Source organism: Mercenaria mercenaria, unplaced genomic scaffold (assembly GCF_021730395.1).
Source record: "Mercenaria mercenaria strain notata unplaced genomic scaffold, MADL_Memer_1 contig_2052, whole genome shotgun sequence".
Classification (NCBI taxonomy): Eukaryota; Metazoa; Mollusca; class Bivalvia; order Venerida; family Veneridae; genus Mercenaria; species Mercenaria mercenaria.
The window spans coordinates 14,885-33,061 of NW_026460084.1; the positions used below are offsets into that span (position 1 = coordinate 14,885).

At 35.8% G+C, this 18,177-nt stretch overlaps 1 protein-coding gene across 1 annotated transcript; it reads left to right on the plus strand.

Moving 5' to 3' along the window:
* The first annotated feature begins 1,913 nt into the window (after positions 1-1,913).
* LOC128552110 (heat shock 70 kDa protein 12B-like) lies at positions 1,914-14,500 on the plus strand. Its single transcript, XM_053533123.1, has 6 exons — positions 1,914-2,819; positions 4,952-5,342; positions 6,040-6,104; positions 7,891-8,032; positions 10,610-11,661; positions 11,994-14,500. The coding sequence occupies exons 2-5, from the start codon at positions 4,979-4,981 to the stop codon at positions 11,659-11,661; spliced, it is 1,623 nt and encodes a 540-aa protein (XP_053389098.1). The 5' UTR covers positions 1,914-2,819; positions 4,952-4,978; the 3' UTR covers positions 11,994-14,500.
* Positions 14,501-18,177: the final 3,677 nt, after the last annotated feature.

The window sequence follows — 18,177 nt, forward strand, 5'->3', positions numbered from 1 at the left end:
TAGCACGGGGTATAAAAGTCAGTCACACTGCAACATTTTTTTGTTTCTTGATATATCCAAACTATATTTATAGTCATTTCCTTCCACAGAAACGCATATCGTCTCGAAGACAGACCCAAAACACATGTTGACATGTACGAATACCCTGTAACCGTGGTAACACAGTAATATGATGTCATTCACGACTTAAGTTATAAATTTACAAGGAATAATCTACCAACTTCTCTAAATTGTTTTAATTTGATAACTCTTTTAGCTTACCTGAACTTTGTTCAGGGTGAGCTTTTAGTATACTGGGTGGATACTTCGGCGTCCGACGTCAGTCGTCCAGGGTTCATCGACCATCGTCCTGCGTCGAAATTGTTTACTTAAACATCTTCTTCTCTGGAACTTCTGGCCAGAATTACATCAAACTTGGTAAGTGGCATACTGGCATTGACCGCTATCAAGTCTGTTCACAACACTGGGTTTACATCACCTTTTAGGGGCTGTCAGAGCTAAAAATAGAAAAATCTTTAACAAACTTCAGCTTGGATCTTCGTCAAACTTGGTCTTAAAAAACATTATAAGGTACTCTCCCAAATTTGTTAAAATAGGGGCACTTGGTCCCTTTTAGGGGCCGCTAGAGCCCAAATCAGAAATACAATTAAACGACTTTTTGTCATGAACCGCTTGAAGAATCTTCATTAAACTTTTTTTGTAGAATAATTATAAGGTCCTCTCCCACATTCGTTCAAATGGGGGCACTTGGCAGAAATACTATTAAACGACTTTTTCTCATGAACCGCTTCAAGGATCTTCATTAAACTTTTTTGTAGCATATTTATAAGGTCCTCTCCCAAATTCGTTTTAGGGGCCGCGAGAGCCAAAATTAGAATTACCTTTAAACGACTTCTTCTCGTGAACTGGTTGATAGATCTTAATCACACCTGGTCTGTACCATCATTATAAGGTCCTCTGCCAAGTCTGTTCAAATGGAGCACTTAGCCCCTTTGAGGGGACCGCTAGAACTAAAACTAATAATGCCTTTAAACGACTGCTTCATATGAACAGCTTGAAGGATCTTCACCAAACTTGGTCTGTAGCATCATTACAATGTCCTCTCACACATTTGTTCAAATGGGGCACTTGGCCTCTTTTTAGGGACCGGTTGAGCCAAAATTAAAAACACCTTTAACGACTTCTTCACGTGAACCGCTAGAAGGATCTTCAACAAGCTTGATTTGTGGCATTATCATAAGGTCCTCGCTCAAGTTTGTTCAAATGGGGGCATTTAGCCCCTTTTGGGGGCCACTAGAACTAAAAATAGAAATGCCTGAAAAGACTTCTTCTCATGAACCGCTTGATGCATGTTCATCAAACCTGATTGTATCATTATTATCAGGTCCTTTACCATAATTTTTCAGTTGGGAACAATTGGCTCTTTTCAGTGGTTGCTAGAGCTAAAACTAGAAATACCTTTAAGCAACTTCTTCTGATGAATGGCCAGATAGATTTTCATCAGACTCATTATAAGGTCCTCTCTCTCTCTCTCAAATTTGTTAAAATGGGGGCAGTTGACCTCTTGTAAGGGTTTCTAGGGCTAAAAGTAAAAATAACTTTTAATGACTACTTCCCATGAACCACTCAATGGATCTTCATCAAACCTGGTCTGAAGCATCAATATAAGGTCCTCTCGTAAATTTGTTCAATTTGGGATGCTTGGTCCCTATAAGGGTCAGATGGTTAAGGTCCTCTTCTGGTGAGCGACTTACGCCCAGTTGCGCCTATTGTTTCCATAAATATCATATGAGTGACTGGATTCGATAATAAAACAAGTGTTGCCTTTATGTTCGCTCAGTATATTATCCTCACTAGTAAGAAATTATCGTACACGATATGTATATGGATAACTGTTTCACTATTTTCAGAAATGGTGACACTAGAAAACGAGCATTACCTAAGGACCATTCTGCTTTTATGTGAAGGTGGTGCATATATTGCCAAACAGATTATAGGTCGAGAGCTACCAAACTATGGAGGTGACTTAGACGCATTGTTAAAACAATCTAAGAATAAACTCAAACATGAGTTCCATAATAAACAAATGGAAAAGTTGTTTCCAAACAACGGTTATGACAAAACTGAAATCAATAAATGGGATATCCAAATGCTTCTTGGCGTGATGCTTCTCCTTTTCCGTAAATCACTGAGTGACGAAGAAAAACAAAAGTTGAAAGAAATCAAGTTCATTAGGCACGAAGTTTTAGCACATAGTCCATCTGCCTCATTATGCTTAGAGAAATATGAGGACGTGCAGACAGACCTACGAGATGCGGTTAACACATTAGCTAACGGTTTTGACCAGACTACCAAAGACAAATGTAAAGAATACATTAAGACTTACGCATCTGAGCCTTTGGAGGTAAAGGCTGCAATTAAGAGATTACAGGAAGCGAAGGACACTGACGACCTATTTCAAGAAGTCATCAATGTGATCCGAAAAACACAGGAGACATTGTCCAAAGAAATACATACAGCAGGAAGGAATATTACACAAGTCTTTAAAAGTACAGAACAAAACATATCGAAAGGAGTAAAGTCGGTGGAACTCAATATAAGTCAAGAAGTAAAAGATTCCACAAAAGCAATATCAAAGGGGTTAAGTGATATCGAAAGCAATGTCAAAGACTCAGAACAAAATATATCAAAAGAGATATCAGTTGTTGAAGGTTCTGTCAGGTTTACCAAAGAAGCATTAACAAAAGAGATAGATGAAATAAAAAGCAGCGAATGCAACACATTTAAGGCTCTTATGGGTGTGAGCGATCAAATAAAAAGTAAGAAATCTTTTGAACTAACTAACAAAAAAGATTTTTTTTTTAAACGTGCATATGTTTATCCTTGTCATTTTCGACAATTTTTTATTTTCTTTATAAATGTTGCTAGATGTAAGTAATTTGCCAATAACAAGAAGTCCACGTTTTTTAAGAACAAAATCCAAAATTAAAGGCGGTCGTCAACTTCAAACAGGTTTACTGCAAGTAAATGAATTAATGCTCCCAGAATGGAAGTCGACCCACCAAACCTTTTTGTAAATGGACTGTGTATTTTTATCAGTATTCAAACGAAAAAAGCTATCATAATTATATTAATTAAGAATATATTGAACAGTCCAGGTGTGATCAGCATTAATTTTATCAAGGAATATTTTATTTGTACGTATTTGAAATACGACTCCATATACCTTTTAATTATGTTTTAGATTTACAAGCATGGTTAATGGAAAATATGACACAGAGATCACACAACAGATCATCAACAGGTAATGTCTATAAATTAGTATGATATTTTCAAACTAAGTAACTAAGTTTTGGAAAACAGCGGATGGACTTGTTGCTTTTAATTTTGTAATTGTATGATAAATTTGCTTTCAAACATTATATTTTGGGAGCAGTAACCTACTTAGAATACAACGAATCTTTTTTTTTTAATTATCAACCGCAATCAATTGGACTACAATAAGGTATCGGCCCTACATATCTGAAGATTTGTTTCTTTGTTTTTCAAAGAGGTCTTGAAATTCTGTTCTTGCAAATACGGGTCATAATTTGGACATGCTTTAGCAATATATACGTAAGGTTAATATGACAAATAACTGTTAACACCACACATTGCATAAATTGTAAAAATAACAAAGTGCATCCAGTTGAGATAATAAATCTTTTTTTGTGTCTTACAGATTTGCAACATATATCAGAGGACTTGCGCATGAAATCAATAGAAATTGATAAACGAATTTTAACTTATGACAGCGATTCCTCGCAGCCATTCGCAGATGGAGCAATCACCAATGAGAAACATTCTGCCCTATTACAGGTAATGAACTCGTTCCTAATATTTTTTAATATTAAATATATATTAATATTTGCTCAGTCAAACGATATAACGCTAAACGTCCATAAAGATATTTAACAAAACCTTAAAGTATACATAGACATGTATTTCAATTAACTTATCCTATTGTAACAATATTTTCACTTTTGTAAATGTTAGATGAAATAACAGGTCCCCATTATGTCAATTGAATAGCATTGATGGTATATTGAATTCTCCTCGTTCATGTGTGGTATTGATGTGTACTACAGTATTTTGGCATTCACCAACATGTTCGTCTTCTATTGCTATCTCAAGACTTAGTAATTGCTAGATTTAATTATCCTATGGTAAACTCTATTCTTCAAAATACTGGGTAACAGGTTTCTAAGATAATCATAAGCTAAAATTTACATATAGACTATATAGACTTTCTTTTCATACCCTGTTTACAAGGGATTATAAAATGTAAACATATGAGTCAAACTTATCAATATACTAGTCAAGTAGTATAGAACTAAATAATTCTCTACCGTATATTACATTTCAATAAAAATAATTGTAAGGTTTTTTTTCATAAAAGTCATTTTACCATTTTTTTGTATATATTGTATATAAATATTAATGGTAGTATAAATTTTGCTAGCCTAGCCTGGCCTGTTGTTTATATCAGAGTAAGTACTGAGTTTTCTCTAAAAATAAATCAAGCATTTCTGTTTTCAGTCATCAAAAAAAAAATTATATAACTTGACCAAAGTGTCTCGTTTCTGCACATAATTACTTCATATTTTTTGTGCTGACCCATGTTAGAATTACTAGTTGGGTGATATTTTGACTGAAACAAGAATTTTGTTGCGATTACGTGAATAATCTCAGTTTTGACAAAATACAAAGTTGATTAGATTGAAAATTGTAAAAGTACATTTGTTTTCAACAAACTAAGTTTAAAAGTTATTTACGGGTTATTAAGGTTTACCGATATACATTGCGATCGTAATATATTCACGAAAAGTTCTCACTAAACTACCTCGTGGTACACATGGCAGGATGTTATTTTTATCCAAGATGAGAAATAAAATTATTTTTCCTCTTACAGAATCACAAATCACATGAAAAAAAGAGGATGGTAGCGGCGATTGACTTTGGAACAACTTACAGTGGGTACGCATTTTCCTTCAGAAATGATTATGAAAGAAACCCATTAAAGATTAATATGAATTTCCATTTAGGGTCCAGAACTAGCATAATGTCAGTCAAGGCCCCAACTGCAGTTTTATTTGATGATAGGAAACAGTTACACAGTTTCGGCTATGAAGCAGAGGACACATATTACGAGCTAGTTGCAGAAAACGAACATCGTGATTGGTGCTTCTTCAGAAAGTTCAAAATGAAACTCTACACTGAAAAGGTTTGTATAACGTTTGTTCTGCAACATGTGAAAGTTATTTTCATGAAGTTAGCTCGATATTACGGCGACACTTATCAGAGTAAGAATTCTTACGCTTGGGTTATTTAGGTGGTACCACCTTCTGAATTTCCGGTGAATGACCAAAACTATCCAGTTGTTATCAAAAATAGATGTGATGGTTCGAACTAATGTTTTTCTTTACCAATTAAAAAGTAACCATTCTGATTCCTTAAGTACCCTTACTACCAAAAATCTTAAACAATAGACCTTCTTACTGGATTTCAATGAGCTCAACAATTTCTAGCACAAGCATTGTTACGGAATTTATTGTAATGTTACACACTACAATGTCCTGCCAAGATACTTACAAAAGCATTACATATGAAAAAGAGATAAAAACAATTTTCATAGGTTGTTTAAACTATTGACAAACTTTTATTTTACTTGCATGACGATGCACAATTATAATGGACAACAAAACGACTTGTAAATGATGGAATCAAAATGAAAAGTATTGATTGTCTGATATCATATAAGAGCGACAAATTGACATGTCCTATAAGATTAATCAGCATGCGTCTATCCATACCATGCGATATTTATATTATCATATATGTAGGTATCTCGGAAAACGAAGCTTCAAGCAGACAATGGTGAGGAAATGATGGCAAAAGATGTATTTGAAGCTGTAATCAGATACTTAAAAGACCATTTGATGAGAATGCTCGAAGAAAACGGGTGTGTCGAGATTCGTGTCAATGCGGACATACACTGAGTTTTGACAGTACCGGCTATTTGGACAGATCAGGCAAAACAGTTTATGCGAGAGGCCGCAAACAAGGTTAAACTTTGATAAAAATCATTTTAGAATATTTCTCGACATACATATACTATACCTTAGTGTTGACGTCTTGTTTACAATTCTTAGACAACCTTCATGCTAATATGATACTGCCCTAGGTTCATTAAATATTGCTGTCATTTTGATGACTTTTCTCCTCTTTAAAATTTGAATTATTCAAAGTCTATTTGTCTATGACAGCAAAATTACACCCCGTAACATAAAACATCATTTGTTGTTTTTTTACTATCATGCTGTCAAGCATATGATCTTATACTCCATAATCCTTATTGTTATGGTCAAATTATTCCCATTTTCGAACTCTGAAACGTTTGAATGGGACGTTTTTCCTGCATTAAATTCTGTTTGTTTACCGCTCCGTGCGAAGTTCAAAGGGGAAGAAAACACCTGCTGTTCACGTGATCACCTCCCAAAAAATGTCCTTTTGTTTGCTCGGATGGTCGTCAAACTGACAATGTCACTCTAAATGCCCGTTCAAAAGATCGAATGGCAAAAGCTGCTTTGGGATGGGCGTGTAATGTCGGGGATGCTAGAAACAGTTTGTATGTCTGTCTGTCTGTCTGTCTGTCCCGCCGTCCGTTCGAATAACTGTCGGCCATATTTCAAAAAGTATTCGACTTAGAGTCGTCGAACATGATAGGATTGTTATTCACCTTTTTTATTCTGGAATCCGCACAGTATGACAAGAGTTATGGCAAAAATATGCTTAAAGAGCCTTAAAGGTTTTGTTGCTTTGTTCTGGAAAATAAAACATTTCGTTCAGCTAGAGTCATTAAACCTAATAGGAATAGGAATATTATTCAATGTATCTGTCTGGCGTTTTGCTTGGGACGTAGTCACAATTTGCATAAAGGAGCCGTAAAGTTAGGTTAGGATGATGGCCGTTTACCAGGTAAATATGAAAAATGGGTTTAAAAGTTTGTTTCTTATATATCTAATAAGTACTTGTATATGCCCTGGTGTCATGAAACAATATAGGACTACTATTCAGCAAGTTGTGCACTTGTTTCAGAAGTAGCGGGGTATTTCACTCTGCAAGACCATAGACGTAGTCAAAATATGCACGAAAGATCTAAGAGTTTGTGAAAAGTATGTGATCTGGAGTAATGAAACTGTATAGGAATATTAGTTAGCATCCGACGTGTTTTGCACCTAGGATTTTATTTGCCGTTAACCCCACCCCTGCCCATTCTAAACCCTTCCCAAAACATTTACCTTTTCAGTTATGCTGTGTTTCTCAATTATGTTTTCAGTAAACATAACCCCCTCCTCCGAGGACTCAAACCACCAACCCAAATCGATATGAAAGATGATTTAGTCTTTCATTGTGAACAAATAACATACAATTGTATAGAGACAGGAGGTACGTGCTCTTGCGTCCTATGGACACATTTAGTAATAGTACGTTACATACTACTTTACCTGTCATTTTCATTTCTTTCACCATTACATTGTTAGAATGCTGCCCTTTCCGTCGCCTGTGGCATACCCAAAACCCCAGAAGATATTTTTACAATTGCCTTACTCTTGTAATTTCTCAGTCTCCTCATATTGTTCTTTAGTGCCTCTTCCTCCCAAACCCCGCCCGAGAGAAAAAATCGACTTTTAAAAAAAATGTTTGTGTCTCTGTATTGTTTCTTAGTATCGCCCTCATTTCCCACTGCCCCTTTTACACACTAAACACGTCTACAATATGTTGTACATGCTTCTTCGATACATAAATTAAAACCTTGCAAAACTATTCACTGCGTGCTTTGTTCATCAGGCAGGTATAGAAAATGGGAATTTGTCAATAGCTCTTGAGCCAGAAGCTGCGTCAATATATTGTCAAGCAATAGATGTGGATAGGGATCACAGATTTGCAACGATTCATGCTGGAACAAAGTATATGGTAATTGATTTAGGAGGTGAGTTATGCGAAAACGTTATCGATTCGCAATTATTATCCTCTGCAAAATGTACATCTAGTCAAGATCAGCGGTCCGTAACACAGTCAATTCTCGACTTTTAGAATATTGTCCAAGAAACAGGGTAATTACCCAAAATGTTAAAATATCTATAGAGTTTCAATCCAGTATCTGCATCAGTTTTTGAGATAGTAACTTGCATGCAACACTTTTACCAGATTTGAGTTTTTAAGTCCAAAAGGGGCACAAATAGGCCAAAATACATGTCAGAGGTATGGGACTTCATGTTATCACCTCGTTTTATAACCTCAAAGACACAAGTGAAGTTTAAAACCAATATCTGCATTAGTTTTGGAGAAACTGTTACCCTTAATGTTAAAATATCCATAGAGTTTCAATCCAGTATCTGCATCAGTTTTTGAGATAGTAACTTGCATGCAAAACTTTAACCGGGATTTGAGTTTTTAAGTCCAAAAGTTGCACAAATAGGCCAAAATGCATGTCAGAGGTATGAAAATTGATGTTATCGCCTAGTTTTATAAACCCAAAGACACAAGTAAAGTTTTAAATAAATATCTGCATTAGTTTTGGAGATAGTGATTTGCATGCAAAACTTCAACCTGGATTTCTAAGTCCAAAAGGGGACATTTCTTGCCAAAATACATGTCAGTGTAAGGGGACTCGATCCCTTTAGGGTGGTTGGTTATTGACCTGGATAAAGAAACAATAAGTTTCAAAGTTATATGCCCTTAAATAATAGCTATATGTACTTGCATGCAAAACTATAACCACGATTTCCTAAGTCCAAAAGGGGTCATAATATGGCCAAAATACATGTTAGAGTTATGGGACTTGACCTAGTGATGTTGGTAACATAGACGAAAATTAAGTTCAAAAGCTAAAGCCTTTAGATGATAGCTATACTGCATGCAAAACTTAAACAATGTGTGACGCCGACGACGCCAGGGTGAGTAAAATAGCTCGGACTATATTTATAGTCGACCTAAAATTTTATGTCACAGCTTATCCGGTGACAGAGAAATTAGGTTAGTTTCACATACCATTCGAAATTTTATTTAAACTGTTTGTTATATGGCTTCGAAACTTTGAATATTAGCTTACCGTAGTCACACATTGCCATATAGTGCAAGACTAATCCAAATCCACAAATACAGGTTCATTGTTTGTCTTATCTATTTTACTTCTTTTGTCTGAAAATCTCAAGTAATATTTTGACCATATGCTTCCATCAATTCTTCGAAAAGTCGGGCGCGCTGTCAACATACAGCTCTTGTTGGTTGATTAATTTGAAAAACTTGAATGTCAAACAAGTTTTCGCGAATAAAATCTTTTCTTCAAACTTGAGATTTAAATGCACTTTCTTGCAGTACGATCTATACTATGGTGATGTGAAATTTAAAAATCCATAAGATATTTTTGAAATGTTTGCCCAACGATATAGAGATCTACATATTTCATGCAAATGGCAAAGTTTGAAAATATGTACTTAAAGTGTCCGACATTTTGATTTCGAAAGGTAGTAACGTTACAAGTTTTATACGTTTTCTCACGGGTTTCCATTCATTTATTTTAAAAAATTCATTTCCCTATGCTGAATATTGTTCTTTATTTTATATGATCCCGCTCCTACCCTCTTTCCCTCCTACAACCCCCTCCACACAAACACACAAACGCACACGCAGGCACGAACGCACATACACTCCAAACTGGTTCCGCTCCAACAAAAATCGCCTAGGGAGCCTAGTGGTAGAGCGCCCGCTTCAAGTGCCGGGTGTACTGGGTTCGATTCCTAGCTGCATTATGCTAAAGATGTACAAAATGGTATTAGTAGCTTACTTGCTTGGCATTCAGCAGTAAGAGGATAGTGCTAGGACTGGTCAGTCCGGTGTCATTATAATTCGACTGGGCGGGGTATCATGTCACATGTCTACAGCATGACAGCACGACTCGATGCTATAAAACACACTTGTCAATATGGTGCGAAGCCTAACATAAATGACCAAATGATTACGATTATCAGTAATCTGATCTACAACATGGCCGTTTATCTCTTCATGTTTTTGTGTTTGCGCTAAGATTGTTCGGAAATGTTGCCTAGAATTGCAAATTTGAATTGCTGTTGTTTTTGTAGCCGATTTAAACTTGTTACGTGGATGCGTTGACGTCAGTACAAGTCTTAACGCGCAATCGTTACCTTTGGTCAGCATTAAGAAATGTCACAGTTGACGTTTAAGGTATACGATACCTAATAGAATGTTTAACAAATGACATTCGCTGTGCATATTCTTTAAGTCGACATTGTTTCTGCACTGTGTTACAATTTTTAAGCAACTTTTTAAGTGTTTCAACCATATATTGAACAAAATATTACTGGCTTTTTGTCCTACAGCTGGACATCATTCAAGGATTGACACTTAGTAACGAATATTATAGAGTATCGCATCTGTAATTATGATTGTTAAAAGAAGTCTACATTGTACTTTAAGTAATCTGCCAGTGTCCATTAGCAAGTATTTTATATCAAAGTTTTGAGTGCCTTTCTAAATGTTTTTACAGGAGGCACAGTAGATATAACAGTGCATGAAAAACAGAGTGATGGTGGACTGAAGGAATTATTCAAGGCTTCTGGTGGAGCATGGGGAGGGACAAGAGTTGACGAGGAATTTAATAAATTAATCATATCGATCTTCGGCGAAGAAGTATTTAGGAAGTTTTGCAATGAATCCAAAGAAGATTATCTAGATTTACAAAGAGAATTCGAAACTAAGAAAAAACAAACAGAAAAATCTGACAGGAAATTGACGGTCAGAATTTCGTTTAAGCTTCTCGAAATATACAGACAGGAAACAAGAATAACAATTGAAACTTCAATTAGAGAATCTAAATATTATGGAAAAATAACTTGGTTTGGTGATAAGTTGAGAATAGAACATGATGTTTTGAATGGCTTGTTCAAACCTTGTTGTGATAATATCGTTAGACATATATCTCATCTGCTTGAAAACGCGGCTGTGAAAGGAACGAGTGTATTTATGATGGTTGGCGGATTTTCAAATTGTCAGATAGTACAAAATGCTATCAAGAGAGCTTTTCCTTCTGTGAAAGTCATTATTCCAGAGTTAGCTCAGTTAGCTGTTTTAAAAGGAGCTGTGATCTTCGGACACCGACCATTGGCTATATCCTCGCGTATATCCAAGTATACATACGGCGTAAGCATATCGCCTTTATTTGATAGTTCCATCCACCCAGAATTTCGTCGCGTGGTCATCAATGGAAATGATCGCTGCAGAGATGTCTTTAAGAAGTACATATATGCGGGAAAAAATGTTAGAGAAGGCGATGCAAGATCTTGGAAACTCACAACTCTATGGCCGCGTCAGAAAAAAATTAAATTGAAGATATATGAGTCCACACGTCCGAATACAATGTACGTGGACGAAGAAGGCACGAAATATATTGGTGCTGTTGACATCCGCCTTCCAGAAATCGATGAACTAAGTGTTGTTAACGTCAAAATGATGTTTGGGGAGACTGAGCTCATGGTAGAAGTTACTGAATTATCAAGAAACCAAATCTTTTCAGCCCATTTCGATTTCCCCAGAACCTAGGTAAGATTGGTTACTGGATATATATATATACTTTGAAATCTGACTTGAAGAACTGTCAATATAATGATAATGAATTTCTGAAAAAGGGTGCTCTGTGCAGTTAAGGCCCCTTACGTGTCTTTGTAGGGAGACTGCGTTTTTTAAAGCGTGACTTTTTCCTTATTTTTCTTTCCCAGTTGAATAGTCATTTTTGTGTTTTTCCACTGTCCGTGACGCTCCACACCTTTTCTACCCTTTACCAAGTTTTGTATCTAGCATGTAATTAAAATGTACTTGTTTCTGAGTTTTCGAAGCAACCAATCTGCAATATTTTCCGTTTCTTTCTGTTGCAGGCCTACTGTGCGATGTATATAACGGATATGTATGCTTATAAACCGAAGTTTGTATTAGAGACACTGTGCGAAAGAAACAATGTTAGAGCTTTGCAACCAGCAAGGATACAGATCACTTCGATTTCATTGTTGAAGCGACTGGTAATTTCTAAGGAATGCACAATGATATATTCGGATATTTTAAAAATATGTAGACCTATGTATATAATTGTGTTTTACAATATGTCCCACTTAATCAGAAGATTATAAATTGGGTTCAAGAAAAATCTTTGGCCAAATAATTCAAGATTAATGTTAATATTTGGGGTAGTCCACTTGCAGACTATAGATACGAATGTGTTGTATACATGTATAGTAATTATTTGTTCGTTTTACAGTTTGATAGCTGGGTTTTGTTGTTAATAATGCTTATTAGTCTCCTACTGGCTAAAAATCAGTCTCAGGGACTAGGATTGCGATTTTCCGTCTGTCCGGCATCCTGTCATTCCGTCCGTCCGCAGTTTCGTATCCGCGCAATAATCATTTTTTTAATTTTGCACATAATCAGACAACGTGTCATGTGCACAACCTTGATCCCTCGCTCAATGCGAGGTCAAAGGTAAACTCAAAAGTCCAGCAAGGGATTTTGATATTACTTGGCACAAAAATCACATCAGAAGACGATGTGTCATGCACAACTTAAAAAGTCAAGGTCACACTTGAAGGTCAAACATCAAAAAGAATTCACCATCATTTGATCATTTGACATGAATTTATCTTAAAGGTCAAGGTCATACTTGGAGGTCAAAAGCACATGGATCTTTTTCTGTCAGGTCTGTTCAGTACTTTAAGTTTTTTGTCATGTCTGCAGCTTTTTCATTCATACAGGGATTTTTAAATTACTTTTTACAAATATTAAACATAACAGGCTCATTTGTCATATGGACCCAATTAAAAACAGTTGTGGATGTATATTCTTAATAGGGATGGGAACGATTACCGATTTTACTATTCGATTAATCGTTAATTTTTTCGAACGATTAATCGATTAATCGTATCAAGAACGGGCACTTGTTCCGTATCACGCACTAAACGTTACGGAAATAAAGGGAGGTAATTCAGTCATCAAAAGTTTACGATTCCGGGCGGCATAACGTGCATTGTATTATTGTATATATTTATTTTTCGTGCTTGTACAATATTCTTTCAAACTTTGGTTTTAGAAAGAGAAATTTTAAGAAATAAAAACAAGTCCGTTATGAAATTTTATTTATATGTATCATATATAGAACTCAGACTGTAATGCATAACAATGAACAAATACGCGACCGTAACTATGCAAGTTACTCTAGTACTTTTGTGTGTGCGTGGAAACAATTTAAATAAATATTAAATATTAATCTTAACTACTGTAAATTTATTAACTGTTCATAAATGACTGACAAATATCAAACAGACAGAAGCACATAATCCTGTTTTCAAACATTTGCGAGTATATAAATTTTAAACTGTTCTGAGTTTTGGTGGGGATATTTAATGGATGATTGCAAACCGCTAATTCGTCAAAAAGAGATTCTCATTTGAGGTGCCGATCTGCAGGTGTGGGAAACATTTAAAATTTAATATGATATGATTCTCTGGGATGTAAGTAGCATAATTACAATCTGGAACAATGCGAATTTGCAAACTCGTGTCATCAGTCAGGGACACTTCATTGTACAAATTAGCGGGAAACAAAACAAGTTTTCGCACCTCCGTGTCGATGTTTTGATAATCCTCTCCGTATTGAATGCAGCAACGTCTGGGTTAATTTTAACCAAGATTGTTTTGGAGATGAAATTAGGGAAAATTGATTTAAAGTCGATAATAAATATTTTATGTCACATCCTAGCTTAGATTATTTTATATTTCAAATAAAGATATTTTACTGTTCAATCATCATTGTTTACATCGTTTTCTTTTAAGATTTTTGTTGTTTTTTATACCTCTACAAAACGAAGTTGGAGGGGTATATAGGAGTGAGCTTGCTTGTCGGTCGGTCGGTCCGTCCGTTGGTTTTCAAAGTTTCCAGACAATAACTCATTAAAGGCTTGACAGATGTGAATAATTTTTGGTACACAGACGTAACATCAGACAATACAGGTCAAGTTTGACTTTGAGGTCCGTAGGTCAAAGGTCAAGGTCACAATGACACTGAACAGTTAAACGGTTTCCGGATGATAACTTGAGAATGCTTGGGCTTAGGATCATAAATGTTGGTACACAGGTGTAACATCACAAAATAAAGGTCAAGTTTGACTTTGAGGTCAGTAGGTAAAATATCAAGGTCACAGTAACCCAGAACATTTGAACGGTTTCCGGATGATAACTTGAGAACGTTTGGGTCTAAGATCATATATTTTGGTACACAGGTGTAACATGATAAAATACAAGTCAAATTCAACTTTAAGGTGAGTAGGTCAAAGGTCAAGCTCGCAATAACACAAAACATTTAAAATGGTTTCCGGACGATAACTTGAGAACGCTTAAGACTAGGATCCTAAAAAATGATAGGAAGGCTGGCCATGACCAGCAGAGGATTCCTAATGATTTTGAGGTCAGTAAGTCACAGGTCAAGGTCACAGTGATACGGAACAATTTAAATGTTTGTCGGAGAATAACTTCAGAATGCTTGGGCCTATGATCACGAAACTTAATAGGGAGGTTGGTAATGACCAGCAGATGACCCTATTGATTCCGAATTCAAATGATCAAAGGTCATAGTGACCAGGAATATTTAAACCGTTTCTGTACAATAACTTGAAAACGCTTAGGTCGAGGATCATGAAATTTTATTGGGAGGTTGATCATGACCAGCAGATGACCCCTATTGATTCTGAGGTCAGTAGGTTACCGGTAAAGGTCAAGCAAGTTTGCCCTTGGGAATGGCTTAGTTTTGTGACAAGGCTATATTGTGGGGGTATAATTCGTCAACTGTGACAACTCTAGGTTTTTTGGGGGGTTTTTTGTTGTGTTTTTTTTTTTTTTTTTTTTTTTTATATATATCTCAAAACATACATGCTAACACGTATATATTCAGACTGACATTATTGTGTATACATTATAGTACCACAAATACATTTTATACATGTTGTTGTCAATAAATTTAAAGGTGGTCAATCAGATTTTAATCATGTAATGAATTTGTTCAGACTTTATTGTCTGATCATTTACACTAATTGATGCTCACTGGCCGCATAATGCATGATATATGTTCACTGGTCTTTTTTTAATTTAATTTTCCTATACTTAATGCCCAACCAAGATGGGGTTATTTAAGTATATGTAAAATTTTGACTAACCAACTTTGCTAAAGGAATTATATAAATTTGCACAACGGGTGAATTGGAAATGTAAATGATCTCAGAAGTTAGACATATTTTAAAAACTTGTATCGTATTCCTGATATATATCCACTGCAAATGTAAAACTAGAAAATACATCGAAATAAAAGAAAATACTCAGCTTTTAAAAATATTTTCTTTCTGAAAAAAGGTAATTACAAAATTCTATAACAGTCAATTAAATATGCATTTGTAATAGGGATCTAACACTTTGTAATGGGTCATTTTGTTTCTTAAATAAATCTCTTACTCAAACGCTTAAAAATGATTTTTTTCGGTGTTCATGCGAAATGAAAGACAAAATATGATCGGCAAATGATTCATGTTTAATTTGCCGATCACATTCTGTCGTTCATTTTGCATGAACATCGGAAAAAAAATTTCTTATATTTACATTATATTTCCTTAGCATTTGTTAACAAGATTGTATTATAAATTGCAAACATTTTGTGGCATTTAACATTTAAATCAGCTTCTAGGCCACTCTGTTTACCAGACGGGAAACCCGCGACGTCATCTAAGGAACGTTCTCTCTGACTATACACGGGCGTCGTCAAATCAGCGGCCCGTCATTACTAAGCAGCGTTGGCACGCATTGCCTTTTTCTGTTCATACGAAATGAACGTCATAATTTTCAACAGAAAAGAATATTGCGGTTGTAAATATTATAAAATGTTATCCATATTTGATTGACCCCATTCAGTCATATTTGCTTATTACATATGTATTGATGAACTGATACGACAAAATTTATATAGTTTTTATTTAAAAAGATTATTTTAATTATTTAGGACAGTGATGGTAATCGTCCTGTCTGCGATAAATAATCTACTAGAATTGAATGTATGTTAAATATCTTCAGTTGAAAAATTCCTTTGTAAAGACTCATGAAGGCATTTTTATGACAAAATTTTTCCATTACATTTTTAAACTTTATGGTGTTATTTTTCTGGTCCTTTGGGACCATGGCATCTGTTCAATGTTTATGGATAACAGAGTTGAGCTTTGGTCATTAGATGTGTTGCACATTTCTTTACTCTTTCATGACTCACTCAAACCGAGTCTGCTATTATTTTGCTTGGTTGTGTTCTAGGCTTCCAAAGGATCTTTTGTATTGAGTTGTTTAATTTCTACATGTTTTAAAACATTGAAAACTTTCAGTGGAGACATATACAGTCGTACTGTAATTCTAAATAATAAAGCCTAAGATTGATTAATCATAGATTGCAAACAAGAGAAATAATAGCAGACTCGACTTGACTGTGTCAGTTCAAGAGAGCTAAAGAAATGTGCAACACTCGTCACCCCTCCCCTCCCCGCCCCACCCCCACCTTAAGCGGAACTCTGTTGCCTTTCATGATCAAAGGACTACAAAAACACCACTGAGTCCAAGTATGAGCGGATCTTTTTCAGCTGCCCCATGACAAATAAAAACTGTTTTTGTGATAATCAATAAAATTTATAAGTAAATCCTGTTGAAGGATAAAAATAATAATAAGAGATCCGTTTTGACTGACTTGATAAAGTCGCGCTATATCTCCACTGTGCCGCACTTGTTTGTCAGAAGAAACATCTGAGGCCAGTTAAAAATTAGTTGATTAATATCATTTTATACAATTTCATATTTACCCTGATAATGTAACCAATCAAAATGCATGAATTCCATATTTAACCTGATTTCTCGTATTGGTCCTGGTTGTTTTTATATTAGCTCTAACAGTCTCTTATTTTTTATTTAAACTGTCCCGTATGATATGTTTAGTTTAACTAATATTTCTTCTTGTATTACAAAGCTGAATAATGATTCTTGATAAGGAGAGGACAACCGTTAGCTAACATACCGTTATGTCTAACTCCTTTACTATTACGTTGTTAAGTTTCATGAGGCTATATCCGTCACATGACCGATCTGCAGAACGGTTACATCCGTTACAAGACGGATCTGCAGAAGGGCTACATCCGTCACAATGCCAATCTGCAGAAAAGCTACAACCGTCACAAGACCGATCGCGATCTGAACATGGCTACATCCGTACTAAGACCGATTAGCAGAATTGCTAAATCCGTCACAAAATCGACCTGCAACCCGTCTCTGTCCTGCAGATGACCAATCTGAGAAAGGCTACTAGTATATCCGTCACAAGATCAAACTGCAGAATGGCTACATCTGTCACATGACCGATGTGCAGAACGGCTACATCCGTCACAAGAGCAATATGTCACAAGACCAATCTGCAGAACGGCTATATCCGTCACAAGAACAATGTGCAGAACGGCTTAATCCATCACAAGACCAATCTGCAGAACGGCAACATCCGTCACAAGAACAATACGTCCAAGACCAATCCGCAGAATGGCTATATCCGTCACAAGACCAATATGCAGAATGGATATGTCCGTCACAAGACCAATGTGCAGAACGGCTTTATCCATCAGAAGACCAATCTGCAGAACGGCAGCATCCGTCACAAGAACAATATGTCACAACACCAATCTGCATAACGGCTATATCCGTCACAAGACCAATCTGCAGAACGGCTTTATCCGTCACAAGACCAATCTGCAGAACGGCAACATCCGTCACAAGAACAATATGTCCAAAACCAATCCGCAGAACGGCTATATCCGTCACAACACCAATCTGCAGAATGGCTATATCCGTCGCAAGACCAATGTGCAGAACGGCTTCATTCATCAGAAGACCAATCTGCAGAACGGCAACATCTGTCACAAGAACAATATGCCACAAGACCAATCTGTAGAACGGCTATCCGTCACAAGAACAATATGTCCAAGACCAATCCGTAGAACGGCTATATCCG

Coding starts and splice junctions, on each gene's coding strand:
- LOC128552110 (XM_053533123.1), top strand. CDS start 4,979: ATGGTAGCGGCGATTGACTTTGGAACAACTTACAGTGGGTACGCATTT. Junction 5,343..6,039: donor TTACGGCGACACTTATCAGA/GTAAGAATTCTT, acceptor ACATACACTGAG/TTTTGACAGTACCGGCTATT. Junction 6,105..7,890: donor TGCGAGAGGCCGCAAACAAG/GTTAAACTTTGA, acceptor TTTGTTCATCAG/GCAGGTATAGAAAATGGGAA.